At 39.0% G+C, this 27,009-nt stretch overlaps 3 protein-coding genes and 1 non-coding gene across 5 annotated transcripts; 2 read left to right on the top strand and 2 right to left on the bottom strand.

Moving 5' to 3' along the window:
* The first annotated feature begins 262 nt into the window (after window positions 1-262).
* LOC129732470 (uncharacterized) lies at window positions 263-4,672 on the top strand. The gene is made up of 2 exons (XM_055693376.1): window positions 263-1,020; window positions 3,948-4,672. The coding sequence occupies exons 1-2, from the start codon at window positions 934-936 to the stop codon at window positions 4,233-4,235; spliced, it is 375 nt and encodes a 124-aa protein (XP_055549351.1). The 5' UTR covers window positions 263-933; the 3' UTR covers window positions 4,236-4,672.
* Window positions 4,673-17,214: 12,542 nt separating this feature from the next.
* LOC129732469 (plasminogen activator inhibitor 1 RNA-binding protein-like) lies at window positions 17,215-18,771 on the bottom strand. 2 transcript variants are annotated; one of them, XM_055693374.1, is made up of 2 exons: window positions 18,616-18,771; window positions 17,215-18,558 (listed from the first exon to the last, which is right to left on the bottom strand). In XM_055693374.1, exon 2 carries the CDS (start codon window positions 18,532-18,534, stop codon window positions 17,326-17,328), a length of 1,209 nt encoding a protein of 402 aa, XP_055549349.1. In that variant the 5' UTR covers window positions 18,535-18,558; window positions 18,616-18,771; the 3' UTR covers window positions 17,215-17,325. The 2 variants fall into 2 exon arrangements, with proteins under 2 accessions (XP_055549349.1, XP_055549350.1); XM_055693375.1 differs by having other exon boundaries at window positions 17,215-18,555; window positions 18,616-18,770.
* A 4,335-nt stretch (window positions 18,772-23,106) lies between these two features.
* Window positions 23,107-24,069, bottom strand: LOC129728681 (uncharacterized). Its single transcript, XM_055687131.1, has one exon. It carries the CDS (start codon window positions 24,067-24,069, stop codon window positions 23,107-23,109), a length of 963 nt encoding a protein of 320 aa, XP_055543106.1.
* A 2,767-nt stretch (window positions 24,070-26,836) lies between these two features.
* Trnav-aac (transfer RNA valine (anticodon AAC)) lies at window positions 26,837-26,910 on the top strand. The gene has a single exon. It is a non-coding gene; the product is annotated as a tRNA-Val (tRNA).
* Window positions 26,911-27,009: the final 99 nt, after the last annotated feature.

Raw genomic sequence — 27,009 nt, 5'->3', positions numbered from 1 at the left:
TTACAGCTCTCGCGTGAGGTAATATTCATCGGGTTTGGTGAGTGACTTTTTTTTTTCTCATTTTACTTTCAGCTGTTCTCATTCCATGCAGCGTTTTATTTGCACTGAATATACTGATGGCTTCAAATATAGTAGGTTCAATTGAACCGTACGTTCCTGGCGCGTCTTTCGCTAACTATGTTGAGCGTTTGGGATTTGTATTTCAATACAATAATGTCCCAGAAAATAATCAGAAAGCTTTGTTTATTACTCTTAGCGGGCCGGCGGTCTTCGAGGAATTGAAGCTGCTTTACCCCGCTAGGGATTTATCTTCTTTGCAATATGCAGAGTTGATAAAAAAATTAAAAGAAAGATTCGATAAGAAGGAATCTGATTTGATTCAACGTTTCAAATTTTACAACAGAATACAGGCTATAGATGAATCGGCGGAAAATTTCGTCTTAGCAGTAAAGCTGCAGGCGGAATATTGTGAATTCGGCGAATTCAAGGAGACTGCCATTAGAGATAAACTTCTGATGGGAGTCTATGATAAGGATTTGCAGCAGAAGATGCTAGGTGAGGAAAATCTCACTCTGGCATCAGCTGAGCGAATGATTATCAATTGGGAACTAGCCGGTTCAAGAGCTAAAATGATTAGTAACAGATCGGATCAGATTTCTTCAATTAAAACAAGGTTGGGTAGACGGGACAAGTTCATTCGCGGCGGTTTCAATAATGAACGAAGCAGAAGTAGAAGCAGGAGCAAATCGTTTGGCGGACATATTAGGAATACTGGCGGCTACCGGGGCAGATCGAGAAGCGGTTCGAGGCCAAGGAAAGCAGATTATGCTAAGCGTAGCATAATATGCTACTACTGCGGCAAATCTGGACATGTTATCAAAAAATGTTTTAAATATATAAATAACCAGAGGAAACCTACAGTTCGTTTTGCCGATGAGCTTCAACCGGGTACGAGTACGCAATTGGAGCAACTTTTCAATCGACTGCAACCTGCGCTGGATGATTCGTCTGACGATTCAGGTGAATTTAAATGCATGATGGTTTCTAACAAATCAAACATTAATGAACCATGTTTGATTGATGTTTTGATTCAGGGTCGCTTGGTTAAAATGTAGGTTGATTGTGGTTCATCAATAACGCTTATGGGGAAGCGATTATTTGACAAACTTCTTGTTGTACCTATTCAAAAATGTGTAAAGAAACTGGTGGTCGTTAATGGGGCTGAGCTTTCTATCGCGGGAAAAGCTTTAGTAGATGTTGTGGTGAATGGGAATTATCAACGTTTGGAACTTATTATTTTAGATAGCAAAAACGACTTTCTTCCATTATTGGGAAGAAATGGGTTGGATACTTTTTCTCCTCATTGGAGGAAAGTTTTTATCAATTTGAATTCTGTTACTGTTAACAACATTGGGGTTGTTGATGAAAAGGAAAAAGTAATAGTAGATATTAAAAAGCGGTTTTCAAACGTTTTTGATAAAGATTTTTCTTCGCCAATAATAGGTTATGAAGCTGATCTTGTGCTTAAAGATCATTCGCCCATTTTTAAACGTGTTTATGACGTTGCGTATAGATTGAAAGATAAAGTTATAAATCATTTGGAAATGCTAGAAAGGGAAAAAATAATAACACCAATCAAGACAAGTGAATGGGCATTTCCGGTTATTGCGGTTGTTAAAAAGAATCAGGAAATACGGCTGGTTATAGATTGCAAGGTTTCTATTAACTAAATGATCATCCCAAACACATATCCCCTTCCAGTTTCACAAGATTTGTTCGCGCGATTATCAGGTTGTAAATTTTTTTGTTCTTTAGAACTTATACTCAGCTAGCTTTATCAGAAAAATCGAAGAAGTTTATGGTTATCAACACCATCAAAGGGCTTTTCACTTATAATCGTTTTCCTCAGGGGGCGTCCTCCAGCGCAGCAATTTTTCAACAAGTGATGAACAAGTTTTGGCCGGACTTGAGAATGTGTCAGTTTATTTAGATGATGTTTTGATTGCAGGAAAAAATTTGATTGATTGTCGTGAGAAACTTTATGCAGTTTTAGAATGACTCAAAAATGCAAACATCAAGGTGAACTTGAATAAATGTAAATTTTTTGTTTCAAGTTTACCATATCTGGGGCACATCATAACTGAAAACGGTTTACTTCCAAATCCAGACAAAATTAAAACGATTAGTGAAGCTATTGCCCCGAAAAATGTGACTGAATTAAAAGCATTTTTAGGTCTCGTAAATTATTACGGAAAATTTGTTCCTCAAACTTTTTTGCCTTTACCAATTGTTGAAAAAAGATGTAAAATTTATTTGGGACAATAATTGTGAAACAGCTTTTGCAGCTAGCAAACACGCTTTATTAAAGGCAAATATGCTACAGTTTTATGACCCAAGAAAACAAATTGTTGTTGTTTCATATGCATCAGGCTATGGACTCGGTGGAGTCATAGCACATATTGTTGATGGCATAGAAAAACCAATCTGTTTTACATCTTTTTCACTCAACAAAGCTCAACGTTCTTATCCCATTTTACATTTGGAAGCTTTAGCCTTAGTAAACACAATAAAAAAGTTCCATAAATTCCTTTATGGCCAAAGTTTCACCGTTTATACTGACCATAAGCCACTGGTAGGCATTTTTGGGAAATCGGGTAAAAATGCAATTTATGTGACAAGGTTACAACAGTATATTCTGGAGTTGTCTATATCTGATTTCGACATTCGTTATAGACCGTCAGCCCAAATGGGCAACGCTGATTTCTACTCACGTTTTCCGCTTAATCAACAAGTACCTGTTGATTTTGACAAAGAATTCGTTAAGAGTGTCAATTTGACACAGGAAGTTCCTGTAGACATTTCCAGAGTTGCTAAAGAAACTTCTCAGGATTCATTTTTACAAAGATTATTGTCATATCACCAGAATGGTTGGCCTGAAAGATTTGACAAAGATTTGATAAATATCTATTCTAATCGGCACGACTTGGAAGTTATGGACGGGTGCTTAATTTTTCAGGATAGAGTTGTCATTCCAAGGTCGATGCAAAGAGATATTCTAAAACTATTACATTTGAACCATTCTGGAATCGTAAAAATGAAACAGTTGGCTCGTAGATCAGTATGTTGGTTCGGTATAAACGCAGCAATAGAGTCTTTTGTCCACTCATGTGATATTTGTAATAGAATGGCAATAGTACCAAAAAAAATAAAAATAAAACACATTGGATTCCGTCAATTCGTCCTTTCAGCAGAATACATGCGGATTTTTTTTATCATGGTCAAAAAGTGTTTCTGCTAATAGTTGATAGTTTCTCCAATGGATCGAGCTAGAATGGATGAAGTTTGGTACTAATGCTAATAAGGTAATCAAAAAATTTATGTCCCTTTTTGCTAGATTTGGTCTGCCGGACGTGGTGGTTATAGATGGTGGCCCACCCTTTAATTCTTCTGAATTTTCATCATTTTTGAAAAGGCAAGGTATCATTGTGATGAAAAGTCCTTTTTACAATCCTTCAAGTAATGGACAAGCTGAGAGATCAGTCAGAATTGTTAAGGATGTATTGAAGAAATTTCTTTTTGATGAAGGGGTTAGGAAACTGGACACGGAGGACCAAATCAACTTGTTTCTTATCAACTACAGAAATTCTTGTTTACCAAAAGATGGTAGTTTTCCATCAGAAAAAAATTTAACTTACGCCCCAAAAATTTTATTAGATTTGATTAACCCTAAGAAAAAATTCATACCAAAGAAAATTGACGATTCTTTTGATGATTTAATAGATAATAAGGACCGTAGTATTACAGGTAATACTGAAAAGGTCTTCAAAGATCCAATCACTAATCTGAAGTTGGGAGATACCATCTGGTATAAAAATCATTATCCGAAAGATATTTCAAGATGGATACCAGCAAAATTTTTAAAACGTTGTTCTCTTGCAACTTTTCAGATCAGTGTTGGAAACGTGGTGGTGCGAGCACACCGAGAGCAATTAAGGCTACCCAAGACGACTGAAGTTCGCCAAAACATGACGATGCCAAGCAGGATGTTTACTAAACGAGGTCGAGCGGACAGTTCCGAGGATGATTTCCTTGGGTACGATGACGAGTTGGTGGAGTCAGCCACGAAAAGGAAACGCTCGGACGACCTACCGGATGACAAAGAACAATCCTCGCTGACATTACGGCGATCTGAGAGGCTAAAAGGAAACAGAAAAAGCTACAAACAGTACAAGTAAAAACATGAAGAAGTAGTGAGCAAAATACGACGTCAATTGGACGTTTTCAGTTTGATATTTTATCATTGGCTAGAGCATCTATGGATGCATTCTTGTTTTGTAAATAATTTAAATGAGCATTGAGCGTCAAAGAACGCATTCGGTCTCATTTATATTTTGAGCGTCAAAGAACGCATTTGGGTTAATTATAAATGTAGTCTTTAAGACGTCAACGGACGATTTCTAACTATAAAAATAATACAAGTGTTTAAACACATTCAAATATTTTGTAAACTATGAATATTATATTTGAAACTTTAAAGGAGGAAGAATTGTTATATCTACCAGAAAGGCTTAGTAAAAGTCAACACCTCGTTCGAACTCCCTCTCGAATAATATTATCATTTTTGTATTACACACTTTCGGAACACGCACACATATTGAAAACATGACTAATAAATAGGACTGAACAGGACTCAGTCCGAGAAGTTGAATTTCTGATCCTGGAACCTTTGCTTGTTTTTTAATTAGTTTACAACGGTATCACAGTTCCCTGCCCGGCGCGGTACTTTATAATACCCATACACACACACACACACACACACACACATGAATACATATATATTTAGATTTTCCCACGTATACACATATTTTTTCCTTGTGCGCTCCGGAGCTTTACTCCATTCGTATTACTCAGATCGGATCCATTGTCTGCTAAACTGTTGCCGCTTTGTTATTACTCTCTCGGTGAAGAGACTGTGCTGTGTTGGATTTGATTTTCTGATAATTTACTACATTTATCACACTACCATGCTAAGTAGTCAAAAACATGCATAGATATATAGATAGAATTTAAAAGGAATGAGAAGAAATAAGACAAAAGTGCATAGATGGTTGAAAAAGTTAATGACATTTCAATAGCTGAGAGCAGGATGTTATTGTAAAGAGGTATAGATGGATTTATACGTTCTGCTTATATGTTATTAGGCCCAGCTTATTTGTATTTTTTTAGTGGTCTGGTCCGTATGTGAGAGGCGCTCTCAGGGTGGTCACTCAAAACGCGAAATGAAATTCCCGGTTTTTTCCCGGTTCATTCAAATATTTGGCCCGATTAATTGTACTTCTAAATTCTGCAGTTTTCCACAAGTTAAGGATTGAAAAAAAAACCTGACTTTCGATTTACATCATAATATGCTCAAAGTCACTACTTAAACGTGTTCAGCCTTATTGGATTCAAAAATCAAACAGCAAAAATTCGAGGAATGTGACGGACTCTTTTTCGAGAGAAGATCTTGTCTACGAGTATTTTTTAAACAACGCATATAATACTCATTACCGGGGACTCCAAGGCCAAATTAAGTATTAAGTATATAAAAGAATTATGTTCCACATTTCTTGCAAAACAAACTTCAATTTAATCAGGCCAATCAGATTTTCAAAACACTTCAAACACATTATTTGTATATTTGTATATTTGTCCTTAATCTTCGATAATATCGTACAGACTGGTTTTCTTACGCTACATTTTTAATTCTATTTTTAAAACTATATTTGGTCATGTTAAAATCAAAAAAATCACAAACGTCGTTGAATCCTCGTAGGCAGGAACTGAGCGGATTGTTATAGCCATAGCATGTCCTGTGTATGGAAATCATTGTGTTGCCTTGTATGGAAATCATTGTTCTGTATCGCAACTGGCGCTGGGGAACGTTTATTTGAATTTGCAGGAGAAGCTCTGAGCAGTCAATGTTATTTGTTAAGATGTCGAATACGACCAATCTTTGAAGTTTTAGACGCCTTGTTGAGAGTAATTCCAGATCAATTAAGCGACATCGTTGCGGGTAGTCTGGCAGATGTACAGGATCATTCCACGGTAGACGACGAAGAGCAAAGCGTAAAAAGCATTTTTGAATTCGCTCAATCCGAATAACCTGAGAGGTATGGTACGGGGCCCATACTGGAGCAGCGTATTCTAGAACACTGCGTACTAAAGCACAGTACAGTGCCTTGAGCGCGTACACATCAGTGAATTGTGAAGCATTGCGGCGAATGAATCCGAGGATCGAGAAAGCTTTGGCGCTAAGGGCGGAGATGTGTTGGTTGAAACGGAGCTTAGAGTCGATAATGACACCCAAGTCGCGAATAGACTGCACACGGTCCAGTGGAGTACAGATATTGTACAGATGATTGATCGAATTATGACAGCGACTGAAACTGATCACTTTGCATTTGTTGATGTTCACGTGCATCCCGTTCTGCTTGCACCACCGTGAAAGAATATCGATATCCATTTGTAAACATATGCAATCCAACATGGACTTAATAACTCGGAAGATTTTGAGGTCGTCGGCGAACAGCAGCTTACCAGAAGAAATTTGTTGGCACAAATCGTTGATGAAGAGGACAAAAATCAGTGGTCCCAATACGCTTCCCTGTGGAACTCCAGACGGGATGTCGAATTTTCTGGAGCGTGCAGAGTTCACTTGGACGAATGCACTTCTTCCGGTCAAGTACGACATTAACCAGTCGGATATCCAATTGAGGAAGCCCATATGCCTCAGTTTCTCATTTGCCGTTTTCCATAAGGTCGGAAAAGTTCTTTCATTCAGTGATCGATTAAACAACAACGTTACCGAACCAACCAGCGACTCGGCGCACTTTTTTAGTACAATAGGAGCTAATCCATCTGTTCCAGCACTTTTCGATTCGTCAAGTTTAGTAAGCGCTATGAACACATCCTCATTAGAAAAGTTGAAAAACGGTAGACTGATGTCATGAGAAAGTACGTGCTGAAAACAACCAGGGTGGGGTTGGGGCGGCACTGTGTTGAACACGCTTTCAAAGAAGCACGAAAAAAGGTTAGCGGAATCTTCGGGTGTGCTGGCAGAAGCTGCTCCGTAAATCACATCGTTTGGCACGGGATTACTAGCCCTTTGCTCTTTAACAAATTTCCAAAAAGCAGTAGGATTACGCTTCAGGCTCGACTGCAGTTTATTTAGGTGATCTGTGTAGCATATCGTTACTAGATCCTTATAGGCAGTTTCTGCAAGGCGGAGAGATTCACGGTGCTCATTGGATTTATTAAGAAAGAAACGTTTTCGCGCCTTGCGTAGTTTATTGCGCAATTTCCTGAGCTCGGCATTCCACCATGGTTTTCTACTGATTACACATACAGCGCGGCGACGGCGTGGCACTTTCGAATGAAGTACTTCGAACAGCTTGTCGTAAAATGCAAGAATAGCGTCGTCGACAGTTTGACCTTGAATCTGCTGTTCCCAGTTAACAGTTGAAAATTCAGCATTAAGAGAGCTAAAGTCACAGCTTTTGAAGTCAAGATCAAGCGAATCTGATTGAACGGTTTCTGTTTGAGCGTGCATAAAACTACGCACATCGACTTGCAACTCAAACGGTGGATGGTGAAGATCGGTTGGTAGGAGCGGAAGCACGGGAGGCGAAATTTCAAAATCGTCCGGGGAACTCGTGAATGCCAGATCAAGTATTCTACCATTCGCATTCGTAAAGGAGTTCAATTGCACTAGCCCACATGTGGATATGGATTCAGAAACAGCGAGTTCTTGCTCGCTAGAGGCGTTAACCGTTATATATCCGTTGATATCATCATCAAAGTTCCATTGAAGTTGGGGAAGATTGTAATCACCAAGAATTAAAACGATATCGCTTGCTGACGATCCATCGCATACAGACTGAATGGCAGTTGTGTGGGCAGAATATAGTGCCGTGTCAGAATGCGGTCGCAAGTAGATGCCGAAGATGTGCAAAGAACGGTCTGGTAACTTTATGCACACAGCCACTTGCTCGAGCTGGCTACAGTCGGTTAGCAAAATCTCGGTGCAGTGTAATGTAGATTTAACTGCAATAAGCACACCACCGCCTCTCGTAAGGGTGCTTGTGGATTCATTGCGATCACATCGGAAGAGCGAGTAATTTGACGTTAGTTCCGAGTCGCTTATATCGGACCGAAGCCATGTCTCGGTGAGTATTACCACATCGTATTCACAGTTTGACAATCCTAGCTTCAACTCAGACGTTTTTGTGCGCAGGCCCCTAACGTTCTGGTAGTAGATGGATAAAAAGCGACGCCTGGACGATGCGACATGGTCATTTGCACAATTGCTGGAAGAGTGCGCGGTACGCTGAATGTCGGATCCAGCAGTAGTTATGCTATTTGATGTTTCGATAGAAATCGCAGCGGCATGATCCACATTGCAGTTAGTAAACGTAGCACTGTAAGGCGAACATACATCAGGCAGAGTATTTGCTGTTATAAGAGAGTACTTGCCTGATAATTGCGGTTGGAAGACCCCCTCCCCTGCCCTATCAGGACCGGGACGACTCGGAAGAATGGGCTCAGCAAAAGGCACGACTGATTCGGGTGGCTTGGGGGCTTCCATAATGCGGTTGGAATTGCGTCCCGGGAACGTCGTGTTAAAGATGGAATGGCTCACATTGATGTGGTGGGTGTCACAGTTGGGTTTGATGTTGACTGTGTGGTGATCGACGGAATAACTGTTCCTGGAGTGATACCCGTTGGTAACGGTCTGCGAAATTTTTGGCTGCCATATTCTAAAAACTCGCGAAACATAATACCTTCCGGCCATGTTGAACGGTTGATTGCTACAGCTTTGAATGCGGGATCCAATCCAATTTTGAAAGAAACAAATGTTAAGCCTGATTCGTCTCTTCCTTTCGGCACTAGTTTGTAAATGTCTGGGTCTTCAGTGAGATTAAGGTTCGCCTTTACCATTTCCAGCACAGACTCTTTTGTCACATCGGGTCGGATTCTGGATATGTAAAGCCAGAATTTGATTGGTTCTACGTAGATTGGAACCGATACGACAGCTTGATCTGGTTCTTTACATCCATAAAAACATTGCCCGACATCGGGAGGCGCGGCCGCTTGTACTCGTCGTCTTTTAGGCGGGCGCACAGATTCAAGCGAGGGTCATATTTTTGGTACCGGTGGCGTTGCAAGATTGATGGTGTTGGATGCTAACTGCTTGATTTCAGCTCGCAGTTCGCAGATAGCTTTGGTGACCGTATCAAGTGGAACAGTATCGTTGGGTTTTGTTGCATTTGAACGAAAGTGCGAGTTTTCGAACAATTCAACGCATTATCGCATAACCAATACAGGTTGTTTCGATGAGAGGTGAAGTATCCCAATAGCGCGCGAGACACTCCAGTGCAGTCCATATGGAAAACACCGCCACAGAATTCACGACAGACTACATGTTCAATGCCGTTGATTACGGTGTCACATTTCGAGCAATTATTCTCCATTTTTATAATAAGCACGGCACGCAAATCGACCAAGATATCACTTCGGCAAACTTAAACAAATAGACGGCAAAAATGTGTGCGATGGACGCGGCGAGATCAGAGATGTAAACAAACACAATGGTCCGATAGCGGGAAAAAAACACAACACGAATTCACGTACTTTGGTCTATTGTTTGTGGCAAACTTCACTAAATCCACGATCTTGTGGTAGAGATGAAGGCGTGACATAATAACACGATGAACAAAACATCAATTATCACGAGAAAATCGAAAGAATAAAATTGAGTCAAAACAACTTGTTCGCAAACGGTAGCAGTGCTGCCAGCGCGTATTGATTACTTCAGCAGCGCACGCATCTCCTCATCCATCAGTGCTGCCTTTTTATGGATGTCCGCGAGAAATTTTGCCTTTTTGGCTTCTATCACTTTAATGGCACTGGCATTTTTTTTCGGGCTTCTTCATCTTGATTTGACTGCTCCTTCTTCTTTGTCTTCATCAATTTAACATCAACGACTTGGTGATATCAATTTCGTACACTTCACCGGCATCCTGTACTGCATCGTACACCAAGCGCTGTTCTACAAGGCATTCCTAATCCTTGTGGCATTGCCATGGGATATAATCAAGTCCTCTTAATAGATATGGTCAAGTCAGTAAGGTTCATGCCTGAACCGGCCATCAGATCTCTCCAAAAACTATTAAAGCGCTTCTCGCTACGGTGGTAGGAAATTAGTAATGTCTTCATCGATTGCATAGCGCCTGCACTCGAAACAAATGCACCATTTTGCACGCCGTAAGGAGTCCCAGGCGACCGAGCGGCGGGCTGGAAGTGGAATAAAATCGAAGACAGCTGACCCTGTGAAGGTCCGAAACATGTTGAATTATTTCAAGTGTGTTCCGAACCTTTCGATTCGCGGCGTGGCTCTGAAGGCAAAGTGTTCCGCCTAGTTCGTTTAGCAAACAATGAAACAAGCTGGGCTTCGTATATTAAGGTTCGGAAGGCACCGAACCGGCGTGATCAACAAAACAGAGTGGTTAACGATAACGAAACCAACATCGAGACAGACGCAAAGCAGATACTGGGGCTGGAGTTCTACGTTGCCAAATCACAGTCAGCGATGGAAACGAAACGATTATGATCCGATTGTCGTTTTGTCTCAAAGTGTACAGATTGCGATGTGTTCAAGTAATGAATAAACTTTAATCCTCTCAGTACGTAACAAAATGTTGATGCATTGCTCACTCGGAAATAATAAATACATAACTAGACTATATACAGCTCTTAGAAGAGAATGATCCGCGCAACTCGTTGTGTTTTTTTCTCCGTACGTGGCTCGTCGCACGAGGAAAAACGATAGCAAAAGAGAATAATAAACTTGACTTGTCCCCTTCGCATCACAGTGACGCAGTAGCAATGATGTGGTATGGTGACGGCGGGAGGGAGAGTTATTTTAGGCTATCGGACTACTTGGGCAATGATTGTTTTCAGCAGGTTTGCTACACCAATTAATGAAAAACTGCTGGAGTAGTGTGAAACATATTATATAATATTTTTTTGTTTTATTCATTTAAAAAAAAGGCTGCTTAAGCAGGTAATACAGAAATTAATAGGTACCAAACTTTGCTATTATTCAATTAACCGAATTATCCTACGTTAAGCTTGCGGTTATGCCGAAGAATTTTTTTTTTCTTCACAAATAACCGAAAAATTTATCTACCTCTTGTTTTGGTTATGATTTGGTGAATGGAACATTTTCCTCATATTAATTTCAGAGGTAGTGCTAAGAGGAGAGAGAGAGGAGGTGGCTACCTGATATAAATAAATTTGAAAAAACGCAAGCTTGGCATAATTTGCGTGATTGATAGTAGACATTCAAATGCTTGAACCTATCTCCTAAAACTAAATTCTTTTTAGTCGTATTGAACTAAGATTTTTAGTAAACATAACAATAGTTCTTTTCAAGCAACAATAAGTTTCAGGGTACCTACGTGTAATATTTTATTTTTTTATCGTTTCCTTTCGGATTGACTTTTTACAAAGAATCACTGCGTTACTTATTGTTACGTAGGAGGGAGGGAGGGGGGGGGGTAGTAGAGACAGTTACGTAACTATCATGTTTGCTCGAAATTGAAAATTTCGGAGGGGGGTCAGACTGATTAGTGGTAAGTAATTTTAGGGGGGGAGAGTCATGTCGAACGCTACCTATCGTTACATAGGAAGGAGGGGGGTCTGAAATCTAGATTTTCAACGTTACGTAATTTGTAATATAACACGTCGATGTTGCACCATCATGTTTCATATCAGAGCAATTCCATCACAAAACCGGGCAATCAATTTAGTCGATCATTGCAAATACAGTGATCACCCGATTATATCACCCCCTTGATGATTTTTTTTTCTCGCTTGTTTTCCGTCGGTCTAGTTCCGCCACTGTTGTGGCCAATCACCGACGCCCAGGGAGGCGACTCCACACCCAGGACCCTAACTCACGACCCGTTTATTAACGGACCGGCGCCAACGGCTTTAATTCCTCATGCGATGGAAGGCGTGATCCCAGAGATTTTTCGCCTCAGAAAATCTCCCGGTGTCGGCTAGGATTGAATCTAGACCAGTTGGGTTGGATGTGAGTGGATCACGCCACCTCACAACCATCGACACCTATGTCGGCGGTGGGATTCGAACCCAGGCGTCGAGCGTGGTTGGCGGAGACGTTACCAACCACACTAGGCCCCCGCCTGACCCCCTTGATGATGTTTGGAGTGATAAAATAGGGAAAGTGATAAAATCGGGTTTTTTTTATTATTATTTTGTTATAAAAGATGGTGAACCAATAATTTAACCCGTAAAATCAGCGATTTTAATTACTACAAGAAATCGAATCATATGAAAAAGCAGTTCTATCCGTCTGTCTGCTTCTCTGATCCTTATAGACGTGGGAACTGCTGTACTAATCGGCGTGAAAATTTTTATGTAGGGGTTTTTGAGGCCGGAAAAGATTATTAGAGTAGCTCGAGACCCCTTCCTTTTCTTGAAGGGAGGGCTTCCATACAAATATAACACAAACTTCTACGTAACTTGAAAACTAATCAAGCAAATGGAACCAAATTTGACATGGTAAGGTTATTAGGAGTAAGATATATGTCAATGGTCACTTGACACCCCTCCCTCCTCTGGAAGAGGGAGGGCTCTCATATAAGTAAAACATAAATTTCACTACTAGTTCGTAGGTTAGGTACTAGTGTTTGCATAAAGCTGTGAAGTTGTTCTGTTAGTGTCATACATATCTCAAGCAGCTCAAAAAATTAGTTTCAGCTATTTTCTAAGGTTACGGAAGAGGGATCAGAAATGACCCAAAATGTGTTTACGTGGTTTACTGATAGCCCTTTTACAAAATATCCCTTCAATACATTTCAAAACACATGAAAATTGAGACTTTTTGTACTTTTTCTTCATTCACCCAGAAGCAGAAACAAATCGATGACGTACGTAATGTATCTAACAGTCACAATCCCTGGCTTTTTGGACCGATAGGCCTGAGCAAAACTAGAGAGGGAAAAAAATCGATGAAGTAGTTGAAACAACACCAATGATTTAAAAATAAAAAATTAATCGAGGATACTGTCTACAGACATTAAAAGACGAAAGTTTGTATCTTGATAGACAGTGGAACTGGCACTTGTAATAGTTGCGAGATTCGGAGATGGTGGACATACAATATTATATGATGATAAAATTGGGTGAAAAAGGTGATAAAATCGGGGGCAGATAAAATCGGGTACTGATATAATCGGGTGATTACTGTATTTTTATAGCAAAAAAAAATCGGTTTTCGATGGTTTTTGATGCCAAATGACTTAGAAATGCATGAAACGTCGAGAATTGGTGTCATCTGAAAAAAAAAAAATTTACAAAAATCGACTCTCTGGGACTTAATCGTTTTTTCAATTGTGGAAGGCGGAGTTTAAAACATTTAGAATTTATTTAATGAAATTGATTGCTAGTCTCTCGAAATAGCCTGTTTAATGATATACACTATAAGTAGCATCGAATACATCATAATTCATAATATAGTGAAAAATGAGTATAAAATAAAAAAGCACTTCGGTTCGTTTGATTGGTGTGACGTCTTCGACAAAGTTGTAGATAATAATTTTTTTTTCCAAAAAATACATTTAAAAAAAATCATTTATTGAAAAATAAAGTAAGAAGAAAAATTAAAAAATAATTATTCAAATGAGCTAATTTTTTAAAAATCTGATTTTTTAATAAAACCTACAAAAGATTGCCAAAACAATGAAACCAGTCCGACCATTTAGAAGTGAAGAAAAAAAAGTTATCGTTTCTGGAAAAAAAAATTTTTTTTTGAAAAAACAAATTGTTCGAATTGTTTTTTCAAAAGGAATATTTTTCTTTTGAAAGGACAAAATATTATCTACAACTTTGCCGAAGACACTATGTCAATCAAACAAACCGTTTCGACTGTAGACATATTTTTAATTTCCAATAGAGCACTGCATGAGGAATTATGAATATTTTTACAGTCAAAAAGGTTTATTTGATTGTCATAGTGTACCTGGCAAAGTTAAGAATAATAACTTTGTACTTCCAAAAAAGATGTACCCCGTGAAAAATAATAGCTTTTTTTCTGATTCCTCCATGACCGGTTTCGTTGTTCAGGTAATCTTTCGAAGTTTTTATAAAAATAAATCGATTTTTTTTCAAATGGGCTGTTTTGTATAATTAATTTTTAATTTTCTTTTATTTTTGTTTTCAAAAAATCAATAATATGTTTTTACAGTCTATATTTTTTTGGAAGACAAAACTATAAGTTACAACTTTGCCGAAGACGTCACACCGCTCAAACGAACCGTGTTGGCTCTAAAAGTATTTGTAATCATCAATACCATCATAATAGCATTTTTCAATAGCTTTTCAATATGAGTTGTGTTTCAAAAAATTGAACCTATAGCACAAAAGGGCAATTTTTGCCTATAAAACGACTATGCAAAGTTTCAGCCAATGGGCACCTTCACGTTCTGATGATGTAAACTTGACAGAAAATGTATGGTTGAACTGTCAAAACGACGCAAACTCAGAAACAACGAGTCAATTGTGTTGCCTATTGATTGAGATCCCTATACTCTCATTATCACTGAATAACATCGATACAGTCTTTTGTCCGATTATATAAGCCAGAGCACTGTGTGTTCGATCAAGTGTTGGCAAAGGACATTATTGTGGTAAGGGGCTGTCCACATACCACGTGGGCAGCTTGAGGGGGGGCGGGGGGTTGTGTGATGTCCACGGTCCTTACAAAAATTTTATAATTCATATGGGCATTTGTCCACGGGGGGAGGGGGAGGGGGTCAAAATCGTTAAAAATCTGTCCACGTGGTATGTGGACGGCCCCTAAATAAAATGAATAAATTGTCTGGAACAGCATTCGCATAAACAAGTACAAGTGTCCTAGAGAGTAGATTTTTCAAACAAAATCAAAAAAACATATTCCATCAGTATCCACCGTTTCATGTACTTTCAAGACACTTGGAATAGAAAACATTATTCAAATTCCATGCACTTCCCGTGTGTGAAATGACATGAAAGCATTCAACATTTTCCGCGAGACACAATCTTAATTTCGGTTGAGTTATTTTTTTTTTGCACAGAGTAGTTTTTTGAAACATTTTGTAAATTTGTTTTGAAATATCTTGCCATTTTACATGGTATTTTTTCCAATTCAACATTGCCACCCTAACGACAATGATGTAGCAAATATTATATTTTCAGGAATTTTTCTATTGGTATTGAGTGAAAACTGATTTTTTTCTTTTTATACTCATTTTTACACAATATTATAAAACACTCTATGTCAAATAAATGAACCACCCTAATGAAAAATAATGTATTCGATGCTAGTTATAGTGTATATCATTATACAGGCTATTTCGAAAGACTAGCGATCAATTTCATTAAATAAATTCTTAATATTTTGAACTCCGCCTTCCGCATCTGAAACCGCCGTTCTCTACTGCGAAAACTTGCCGAACTTTTTGCGGATACGTTAACCTTTTCTACCTTTTTGTCCATCCTGATACACGTTTTATACAAGCAAGATCTCTAAACCAACTGGGAACTTGAACCTGCCACCAAAACAATCTCATTATGGGAGTAGGAGACAACACACTTTTTTTTCACTCTCTTTTTGACAAAAATCTCAATCATTGGCTGAATGATCATGAATGATCTTTGTTCATCATATGTACATGTTGCGACTAACCCCATATACTCAGCTGTGCACATTTAGATACAGATGTTGTTGTTAGCAGTCACGACAAGAGGCGAATGGTGCGAAGGAAGAGAAAGAGAGTACGCCAGCAGGGATACTATATACATGGTGCTCCTTTGCAATCCTCGTAACTCGTCTTACACATAGATCTGCTTGCAAATGTGAGAAGAGTAAATGTATATCGCACACTGACAGCGATGTTAATGCATCACAAAGGAGATTTATATGTATTCAAAAATCGCTAGAAACGATTTTCTTCCATCGCTGATCACAGTTTGTTGTTCCAGAAGACCTAAGGAAAAAGAAAGTGGACAAATTCGTCAAAAAATACATGCTCTGGTGGTAAACTGAGTAAACCGTACATCACAACGGGTACCATCAACAGCGAAATGTATCGCACCGAGTGCCTCCAGAAGCGTCTATTACCCTATCTGCGGTCCCACGGAGGCGAGGCATTATTTTGGCCGGTCCTCCTGGCATCACGCAATTACGCGCGATCAATGTTGGTTCGCTATAGAGACAATAACGTATTTTTTGTACCAAAAACCACCCCCCAATTTCATAATAAAAGCCAGAGTTCAAAAATCCTCCAAGCTATTAAAGACCGAGTTTGAGTTAAGATAATTACAAATATTTTAGGACAGGAAGGGATTGTTTGATTGGCATAATGTTTTTGGCAAAATTGTAGATTACAATTTTGTCCATCCAAGAAAAAATATGCCTCTCGGAAAAAATATGTTCTTTTAAAAAATCATAACTTTTTTTTCTTGATTTCTACATGATCGGACCGTTTCATTGTTCAAGTAATCTTTTAGAGTTTTTATAAAAACAATATTAGATTTAAAAAAAGCTTTTTTAGATAGGGTATTAGCTGTAATATCGTTAGGTTTTACCTATAAATCGTCAGGGGGTGAATAATGTCCAGATCGGTAATTTCTTGCATGATGGTTCTTCATAATGCAGAATACCTCTCTGCAAAATATTAGTTCTCTATTACTTCATTAACCCCCCGGACAATAATGGGTAAAAACCTGACGATAATAGAGCCCTGATTAATTTTTAATTTACCTTTTTTTTTTTCAAAATAAGTAATTTTTTAGTGTATATTTTTTTCGGAAAGACAAAATTGTTATCTAGGTACAACTTTCCTGAAGACATCATACCGATCGAACAAACTATAAAATGTTGACAAAAACGGAAACCTACTATATATAAAAAAAAACTTAAGTATATTTCTAAGCACTTTGGCAATAACCAGAATTCACAAACGGGAGGTTCCGTTGCAATTTATCCAACTGACAAGCTTCGTTGGTCACTTGAAAAAAAATCAAGAAATCAATAGAAACCCTACATGAACTTATTGCAAACGAACATAGCTTTCTCTATTTGGCCCACAAAAGAAGAACTTCTATTGATTTATTCGTATGTTTGCATTATTCTATTTTGAAAACTTATTAGTAAGAAATAAAGCAACTGCTTACGAAACACGAATCGTAAAATACATCAGCAATTCCACTTTATGGTTACTAGCCAAGTGAAGGGAAATCATGTTCGTCGTCTACCTTAGGAGCTGTATTCTTATTAAACCGAGTACTTTGTTTTGTCATTTTATAATTTCCAAAATTTGTATCGGTTGAAGTTGTGAGACGACTACGTCGTTCGCGTTTTTCTGTGTCTCCTTCACGTATATCGATAACATCCTTTTTATCATTTTCACGTTTACCAGCATTTCTTGTTCCTCTACCACCTCGTCCTCTGGGCCGTCCCATAAGTCCACCTCGCCGCCCATCATTAAAATGGAACTCGATATCCAGAACTTGTTTAGATCTCCCAACTTTTTGGATTTCGTTCTCCTCGTCAGCCTCGACATCTGCCTTTTTTTTATCTAATGCGACCATTTTATCCCATTGTTTAGCATCTTCGCCTTCACCAGCTTTACGAAGATTATATTGCGGCTTTGATCTGTTTGCAGCTATTTGAGCCTTCCACTCATCCAAAGTCATTTCTTTAAGTTCTTCTTCAATAGGGAGTTTCACCTCTTGACCATCATTGATGTTTTCATCTTTTCCTTGCTCAAACATGGTTCCTTTATCTTCCTCAATTTCTTGTGAAAAAACGTCTTGAAAATTATTAAACTCTTTAGCATCGGCTTTTGCACTACCCCAGTTATGCGACCCAGTGCCTTCACGCTTTTCTATAGATTTAACTCCTGTTTTGTTGGAACCCGATTGACGATCAAATTCACGTTTTCCTCGAAGCTCGTAACGTTTTCCAGTTTGAAACTTACGTTGATTATTTTCATCGGAATCACGATTTTTTTTATTTTTTTCATCGCGGCTCTCGGATCCAGGCAAGTTGGGCTTATTGATTTGTCTCCTCTCAAGACTTTTACCAGTGTGATATTTGTTACCATCATCGCGTGCTAAACGAATATTGTCTTTTTGCGTTTCTTTAATAGCATGTTTTTCACCACGCGGATTAATTGTGGAATTATTTCCACCTGCAACTTGTTTCTCCGGGTGCTTATTTTCATTGTTAATTTTGATTTGTGCGGTTTTATTTTCTTTTTCCGCAATTCTAGACACAGTTTTCAAAAGTTGATCACCACCACTCAGGTGCTTTTTCGGAGTTTTTTTTATTTGGGTGACTGTTGTAAATGGATCATCTCCTTCGTCGTCAATGGAGAATAGATCATATCGATTAGCCACATTTATACCGTAGGAAGTGTTCTCCATTTTATAATACTTTTTATAACGCTACTAGAAAAAACAAACATACAAAATCAAAGAAAGACATCTGAATTTCAAAAAAGTTACTTCGCAGTGGTATTATTTAACAATTGCTCTTTTATTAAATGACAATCATGATTAAATACACTCCAGTTAACACAATTTTAAAAAGAAAATGATAGATTTCCGTACTATTTGACAGCACTGCTTTTTATTCGACCTTTCGATACATGGTAGAAACAATCCTTCCAATAAACATTGGGTGTGGCACAAATTAATGCAATAAACTGCGTTAAAGACAGTGAAAACTAGAGATCAGGGTATTGGTGTGGCTGTCAAACTGCTTACATTTTCCATCAGATCAATGCATGATGACGTCATAAAAACCTGATATAATCCACCTAGCGGTCAGACTAAGCCTTTCTCATTCAAACTTATTATTTGTAAAAAAAAATTTACATGACTGCTTAAATCCAATAAAGGTATATTCACTCTTTGGGTTCCAAAATATTGATGTTGTAATTGAAGTATAGAATATGAAATTTGACATATTGTTAGTGCTTAAGAAATAGCGAAATATAAGAAATGACTCTTAATTTCGAACAATTTAATCACGAGCGATACCGGGAACATTCAAATAGTACGATACCACATTTAAGTCATGTCGAGGCCATATATATTGATCAAAGCAGGTATTGTTTTGAGTAGTCTTTGAATTCCTTTTCTTTCCAAAACTTTTGAACCACATATAAAATTGTTATGAAGTTTGTTATTTGTAAGTTTGAGAGATGTCTCGTTTGTATGACACTAGTTATGTTCAAATAAGTCGTGTAATACTTGAGATAATAGACTTTTATTGTTTTGACAATTTAATACATAACGGTTGCTTAAGTTCGATTATAATCAAATGAAAAGGGAACGTATAGGGCAGCCAAACTTTGAAACCACGTGTTCAATCATAATTCATCAGTTAACCCTAAACTAGCTTGTTCATCTGATATCAATATTGTTCAAATCGGTTGTGTAGTTTCTAAGATAATGAAGTATCGTGATTTTCACATTTCGCTACATTACAGACGAAGTTACAGTCCGATTACAGTAAAATTCAATAAAGTGTTATGAGGCAGCTGGACCTTTCATTAGACACTAATTTTGTGGAAATCGGTTCAACCATCTCTGAGAAAAGTGAGTGAGTTTATGTAGTCTTCGAAATATCCCAAGGAACAATTTGGAAGCTGTTATGAGAGCATATGTCGAACAAAAGCAGTGTAGAAGCAACCGGTGCTGAATAAACAACACGTTGAATTATTTCAAAGATAACTAGAACAAGATACCTAACCTCCATATTTTTCATACATTTTGAACACGACCGATTTCCGACGGTTAGTGTGACTTAAATTCTCATAAAATTGTCACTATGCGCAAAACCAATTTATCGTGCATAGTCCGTCGTTGAGCTGATCAAGATTGTATATGAAAAAGGTGTAGCAGTTTGGTCAGCTCGACGCTTAAGATAACATCAAAAACATCATATCAAGAAGACTGGCATCTCTGGATCGATCCCATATAAATGACAAGTGTCAAATCAAACAGCGGACTCCATCTATTAAAGGTGGAAGTTTGCATCGCTGCGAAGACAGAGTGGGCGTATGTGGTGGTCCAACCTGTGCGATCGGCTTGCATTCGCATCGCCAGCACACACACTAGCATGCCTCAGTTCCACTTTTACTTGTAAGACTGCGCTGCCAAAACTGTCGCTCAGTCTCAGGCAGAGTTCCCAGTCTTCTTGATATGATGTTTTTGATAACATGCAGATTAATGATATTGTCATTTTTTGCACTTAATGCTATTTATTGCCATATTTTTTGCACTTCAAAGTACGAAAGAAAAGTGTGAAGACTGTCAGAGTGGGAGTTTATATTGAGGGGTTATATTTATTTTCAGGTCCCATTCTACCAAAACTTAAAGTTTGATATGTTACGAGCCAGGTTTCAAAACCATAGATCATTGCACACGAAAAATAACCTCACTTTTCTGACACTTCCCACGGGTTTGTTTACAATGCGTTCCATTCACTTTTTATGCGATAGGAGTGAAAATGGATGATACGAGTACGAAAAAGATGAGAAAACTCTCCGCCTATGCGAATTCGTTATTGTGATCTTTTGGTTTATTCTTGGAAACGCAATTTTTAAAAAGACAATTCCGCATTTTTATTCGAGCCGAAGATTTTACTATGTAAACAAACCCGCGACAACTGACAAATCCCTTTCTTCTTCTTGTTTTGTGAAGTCATCGTGCAATGATCTATTGTGCATAAGGTCAGGTTCACCGGGGCCAATGGAATATAAAAAGGTACGGAGATGGTTTGAGTTTCGGGTTTAAAGGGTTTTGCCTTTCTCCTAGAAAGGTATAGCAATCACTGAAAATACAAAGGTATAAAAGTGCTCCAAAGGGTCGAATCTCGTATATCAATCGACTTAGTTCGACGAGCTGAGCATTTTCTGTATGTGTGTGTATGTATGTAACGGTCTCCCAATCTCATTCGATTTTCTCAGAGATGGCTGAACCGGTTTTCATGAAACTAATTGCAAATGAAAGGTCTAGTTGCCCCATAAGACCCTATTGAATTTTATTGTAATCGGATTTTTAGTTTCGAGGTTATGTATCAAAATGTGAAAATCACAAAACTTCATTATCTCAGAAACTACAGAACCGATTTGAACAAAATTTATATCAAAAGAACGGGCTTGTTTTTTGAACTATTTGTGAAATAATTTTATAATGATTGGATATGTAGTTCAAAAGTTATGCAAAGAAACGTGTTTCAAACACTATTTAAACTCACTCACTTTTCTCAGAGATGGCTGAACCGATTTTCACAAAATTAGTGTCATATGGAAGGTCTTGTTGCCCCATAAGACCCTATTGAATTTTTTTGTTATTGGACTTTAACTTTGTCCGTTATGTATAATAATGTGAAATCAGGCTATGACAAGAAACATGTTTCTAAGACTGTTTGAACTCACCCACTTTACTCAGAGATGGATGGACCGATTATCACAAAATAAGTTGCAATAGAAAGGTCTAGTTGCCTGATAAGACCCTATTGAATTTTTTTTGTAATCGGACTGTAACTTTGTCTGTTATGTATCAAAATGTAAAATTAATGAAACTCCTTTATCTCAGAAACTACACAACTGATTTGAACAAAATAGGTACCAAATGAACGGGCTGTCTTTAAAACCCCTAAATAACGAATTTTATGATGATTGAACATGTAGTTCGAAGGTTATGAAAAGAAACGTTTTCAGAAAACTTTTTTAAATTCACTCTTTGACAAAATCGAAAAGAATGCTGCTCTTAGGCTCATAATAGTTGCCCTAGAAGGAAAAAAATTCACAGGAAAAGCTATAATTTTTCATTTTTTCTTAGTTTGACCTTCGGGGCAACACTTGTGTTGATCAGTGTAATCGGACTTCTATTTTATCCATTATGTGTTAAATTGTAAAAATATTGAAAATCTCTTCTTTCAAAGATTACACGACTTATTTAAAGAAAACAGGTGTCACAAATTCGGATTTCAAAATGAAGTATGAAGTTGATTGCTGGGCTCTGAGCATCATCCCGGGTACTGAAAAACTCACATTGGGTAATGTTTGTCCCTTTTAGACTGGTAGAAACCGGAAGCTACTGTCTAGAAATTTAAAATGGCACCTGAAGATGATTTCTGATCTCATGGTATCATGCCGCTTCCCCAAATCGTATTGGATGATATTTGTCACTTTAGGCTGTTGATCGGAAACTGTCGCCATCTTCGCCATAGAAATACCCAGATTAGGCAGTTCGGCAATTTTATGATGGATTTTATGATTATCAGGCAACCAGAAGTGGTCATCTGGATTGAAAATGCTATTTTATTCACGACACGTCAAAACGGTACAACAAACTGTAATGGCCGGACAACATTCTACATTTATGCGCATTTACAGCATCGCACATGACAGCTATGCTGCCGTGGCGAGCCCTGCGACTTTGCGCTGCGTCGGTTGAACGAGAAAATATGCGCAGCGCAACAGGGTTGTCCACAACATCTCCCCTCTTAATAGAGGTGGTACGGGTCGAACCTTAGCGGCGATCTTCGAAACCTTGAAGAGCACCTAGGGAGATCTGCCACCGGCTCCACTTCGATAGCAGACTCAAACTCACTTGATGTTGTTGATGACGATGAGCCAGATGGGACAACGGCCGAGAACTCGTGGCGTGGCGTAGACGTAGCACGAATCGGACCAGAACTTCGCACGGTTCCTTCTGAACTATACAATGGTACTGATGTAGGCGAAGGCGATCGGTGCGACGGCATGGGGTTAACCGGCGTCAGGGTCGGCGTACCTGGCGATAGTCTTGGAAGATCCCAAGCATCCAACAGTATGTCGAGCGGTAGTGAATGCTGATTCGAGGCAGCTTGCTCAGCGGATTGCTTTGATGTGGTGGTAGCAGCAGAGCGACTCCGAAGTTGGTTGACATGAGAGCGTAGCATTCGTCGATCTTAGACCCACACGTTGTACATCACGTTTCCTATCTTCTCGATGACGACACCGGGGGCCCATTTCCAACCATTCTGACCATAGAGTTTAGCGTATAAGGGGTCCTTTTTGCCGAAGGTCCTTGGTTCCTTGCGGTCGTCGTTCGTACCGGCGGGGGACGCAGAAGCTCGAGGCACGTCCGGATGAGAAGGCGCGCGAGAAGGCGCGTGCGATTCTCGACGTCGTTCTCCGATTTCAAACCACAGACGTAGACCAAGCTCTTGAATTGCTCTTCGGAGAGCTTGCCAAGCTCAAACTCCACGAAAGCTTTATTTACTCGGCAAGCGAAAGCCACATGGTCTTCTACAGGATTCTTCGCAATCTGCAGGCATCGGTAACGACGGCTAATTACCGATTCTTCAGCTCCGAACAGGCTCTTGAGCTTAGCCACCGTTTCGGCAAACGTGAAATTTTTCGGCAACTTTGGTAAAATGTAACTCACATACCTCTCATGTTCAGATGCACCCAATTTCCGCAGTAAAAGGCGGACTTTTGCTTCGTCGTCCAGCTTAGCAGCATCCTTCTCGAAGAGATCATCGTATCTCGAGTACCACGCAGCAAACGTCACGTTGGAGTCGGCTTCGAAACGGAATTCCTTGATATTGCTGGCCAGAGAGTCAAGGATGAGTTCCGTGTTGGGTGGTACTTGCACTTTGATGGACGAAGCGAAGGATTGAAAAAGACGTTCTTGCCTTTCATCGTTCCTCTGCTGTTGCTGAGTAAATTGCTGCTGCTGCCGGGCAAATTGGACCAACATGTCATAATGCTGCTGCTGCATCATGGTCAACATTTGCACGAACATGTCGTTATTGAGCTGGGCTTGCGGTTGGTGGGGCGGGATGGACGCAAATTGCTGCTGCTGGGCCGTAGAAACTGGAACGAATGGCGGCTGCTGCTGCTGGTGCACGTGATTTGCCGAGGCGCCGGCACCATTTTGTCCATTGTTACTCGCCATCGCGCTTTCACTCCACTTTCTTTTCTTCCGCGCGGGAGGAGAAATATTGGCTGTTTTCTAACGACGAAAAACAACCCTCACTCGCGATTACTCGTCGCCACTTTTGAACCGTGGTACCCCGGGAATGATACTCGAAAGGCTCCTTACATCTGAGTAAATAAACGGTTCCGATTACAACTAATTAAAAGCTATTTTATTCACGACACGTTAAAACGGTACAACAAACTGTAATGGCCGGACAACATTCTACATTTATGCGCATTTACAGCATCGCACATGACAGCTATGCTGCCGTGGCGAGCCCTGCGACTTTGCGCTGCGTCGGTTGAACGAGAAAATATGCGCAGCGCAACAGGGTTGTTCACAACATCCAGGTTTCAAGAACCCATATTGATTGGTATTAGGCCATTCATTGGATGCCTCTCAGAAACGATCAGTAATATCAACTGCGTTAAAGAATTCCAATTTCACTGATAAGATCATTCAAATTAATGTATAGAAACAACATTTAATTATACATTATTTAAAATCTACTGACTAACGTTGACTTAAAGAATCTGAATATTTATAGGCAGTATATGAGTACAAATCGATTATACCACAGTCAAAAACAAATTTGCATCATATAGTTGAAAGAATTTAATGTTATTTGCATGTATATGTGTTAATTCATATTCATATCGTCGGTTTCGTGCAACACTGGCACAACTCAAAAAACATAGTTTCGAGAAAAACGTGTTTGAAAATTTGCGTCAAAAATTTATTTTTGGGTTTTCAAGAAAACTTTGAAGTGTAAGATTACCAATCCTTATTTAACACCTTTGGGTCTATTATGCACATATTACGTGCTCACGTTTTCCAAGTCAAAACCTTATTTTCACTAACTTTATGGAGAAATTTCGATTTGTGCAGCAAGCACTTTTACTCATAACTCTGGAATTTTTGTGATTTTCGAAATGGGATTTCGTGTGATGAAACTTTACAGTATTTGGCATCGTTTGCCATCAAAAACTCAAAAATGCAAAATTTTGAGTTGTGCCAGTGTTGCACGAAGACGACGATATGTTACATTTCAAATGTTCGGTATAGATGTGCTGTTGGCTACCAAAATTTTTGACGTAGAATACGTCTTACGGCAACAATTAGGGATCATTCAAATAATGCATAACGCGCTCAGTGGTGGGGGGTATTCAGCGAAGCGTTATATTGCATGTGGCAAACATGTAAAATTGCGTTACATGGGGGTGGGTGGGTATTGAAAATTGCCGAATTCCGCGTTATGTAATATTTGAATGGTTCCTTACAGGGAGCCAATTTCAATACAGGGATCCAATTTCAAAACCGGAAACATCGAGAGCGTTACAAAAATTGTCCAATTTCAAACGTTTTAAACCCAGTCAGTTTCCAACCGATTTCTGTCATTTTTGCAGCAATCGATTGGAAAATCATTGAGGCACTCGTCCAAATGCAGAATATTGTAATCTGATTGTTCAAACTATTGTAATATTGAAAATTGTTGAACATTGTCGAAACGCAAATGTCGACTTTTGATTGGTCGCTTGCTGCCTTTCCTTAAAAAGGACGACAGAATGGAGTACCTAGTTAGCCGGGAATGCACTCTTCGGGCTATATAAGAGACTGTTTCTCATCAAGCAAATCAGTTTACTAGCAGCAGGCAGCAGCAGCGGACATGAACACCGATGGCAGTAGGCGAAGTGGATCAGCAGCGGGCAACAGCGGCGGTGGTAGTGGTTAGCTGCAGTTCTTACCTCTTTCAGTTCGGCTTCCCTTCGATCTGAGTTGGACCCCACCAGCGGTAATCCGATTCAGATATCGTTGGGTGAATTCAACCCGAAACTGAAAGAGACTCGCACCGCCAGGTGATTTGAGAAGCCACCATCATCCAGCGTATGTAGGGTGTATGCACATAACGTGTGTGAATATTTGTAGCGTATATCCCTAACATATAAAGTATGTGGCTTGCTATATAGCGTGTGTGTATGTTTATGGCGTGTATGCATGTCTGTAGCGCGTGTGTGCATGTTTATAGCGCGTGTGGCACCACCACGGCCATTTTCATATATACATAATTGGTAATAAATCACCTCATGTAGAATTTAATTATCACTGTAAATCTTCCAAAACTAAATAAAAATTTGCCATGTTGAAAAAATATTCACTTGTCATGGCATTGACAAACACAATTAACCTCAAAGTTTATCTGAAGAATTTCTGAGCTAGTGAGCCTGAACTACATAATTTTTCGCGCGAGTCTTACTAATTGCAGCAATCAGTTGTAAAATTATCTACGCTATCGTAAAATGCAGAAAATTGTTATTTGAACTGTTATATTATAGATGGAGAATGCACTACTTGCCCTTGTCTATAGCCTCTTCGTAGCCACTGCCTAAATTAAGATATCTTAGTGCAACTTAATACAAAAGACAGCCATAAATATGCTGACCAGACGTACCGTTTTAAACGGGACAGTACCGTTTTTTCGACTATTTTTGACCGTCCCGTCTTTTTGCCATTTTGTACCGTTTTCGGATACTCCTTGAAAAAATCTTAAATAGAGCTTTGAATTGAAATTTTCCTAAATGGAAAATAAGTTTCCAAGCAGCCAGGATTTTTCTAATATTACTGAGTTTAGTGCATTCCTGACAGTAACGCACCACTGGAAGGACATCCGGAGCTCTTCTATCGTGAACTGATGAAAAAGTCACGCTTGAAAGCTGAGACCATGATAATTGTTAGTCAAAATCTCGATCATCGTGGTGTAGTGGTTATCACATCCGCCTAACACGCGGAAGGCCCCCGGTTCGATCCCGGGCGGAAACATAAAAAAAATCTCGATCATCATGTGACAAGTTTCAGGAACTCATTGCTTAAAATCACACTCTTCAGGATCGGGCAAGTTCATCAAAGCAATGAATATAG

This window comes from Wyeomyia smithii, chromosome 3 (genome assembly GCF_029784165.1).
Source record: "Wyeomyia smithii strain HCP4-BCI-WySm-NY-G18 chromosome 3, ASM2978416v1, whole genome shotgun sequence".
Taxonomy (NCBI): domain Eukaryota; kingdom Metazoa; phylum Arthropoda; class Insecta; order Diptera; family Culicidae; genus Wyeomyia; species Wyeomyia smithii.
The sequence above is the reverse complement of the archived record's forward strand: the minus strand, read 5'-3'. Positions and strand labels throughout refer to the sequence as shown.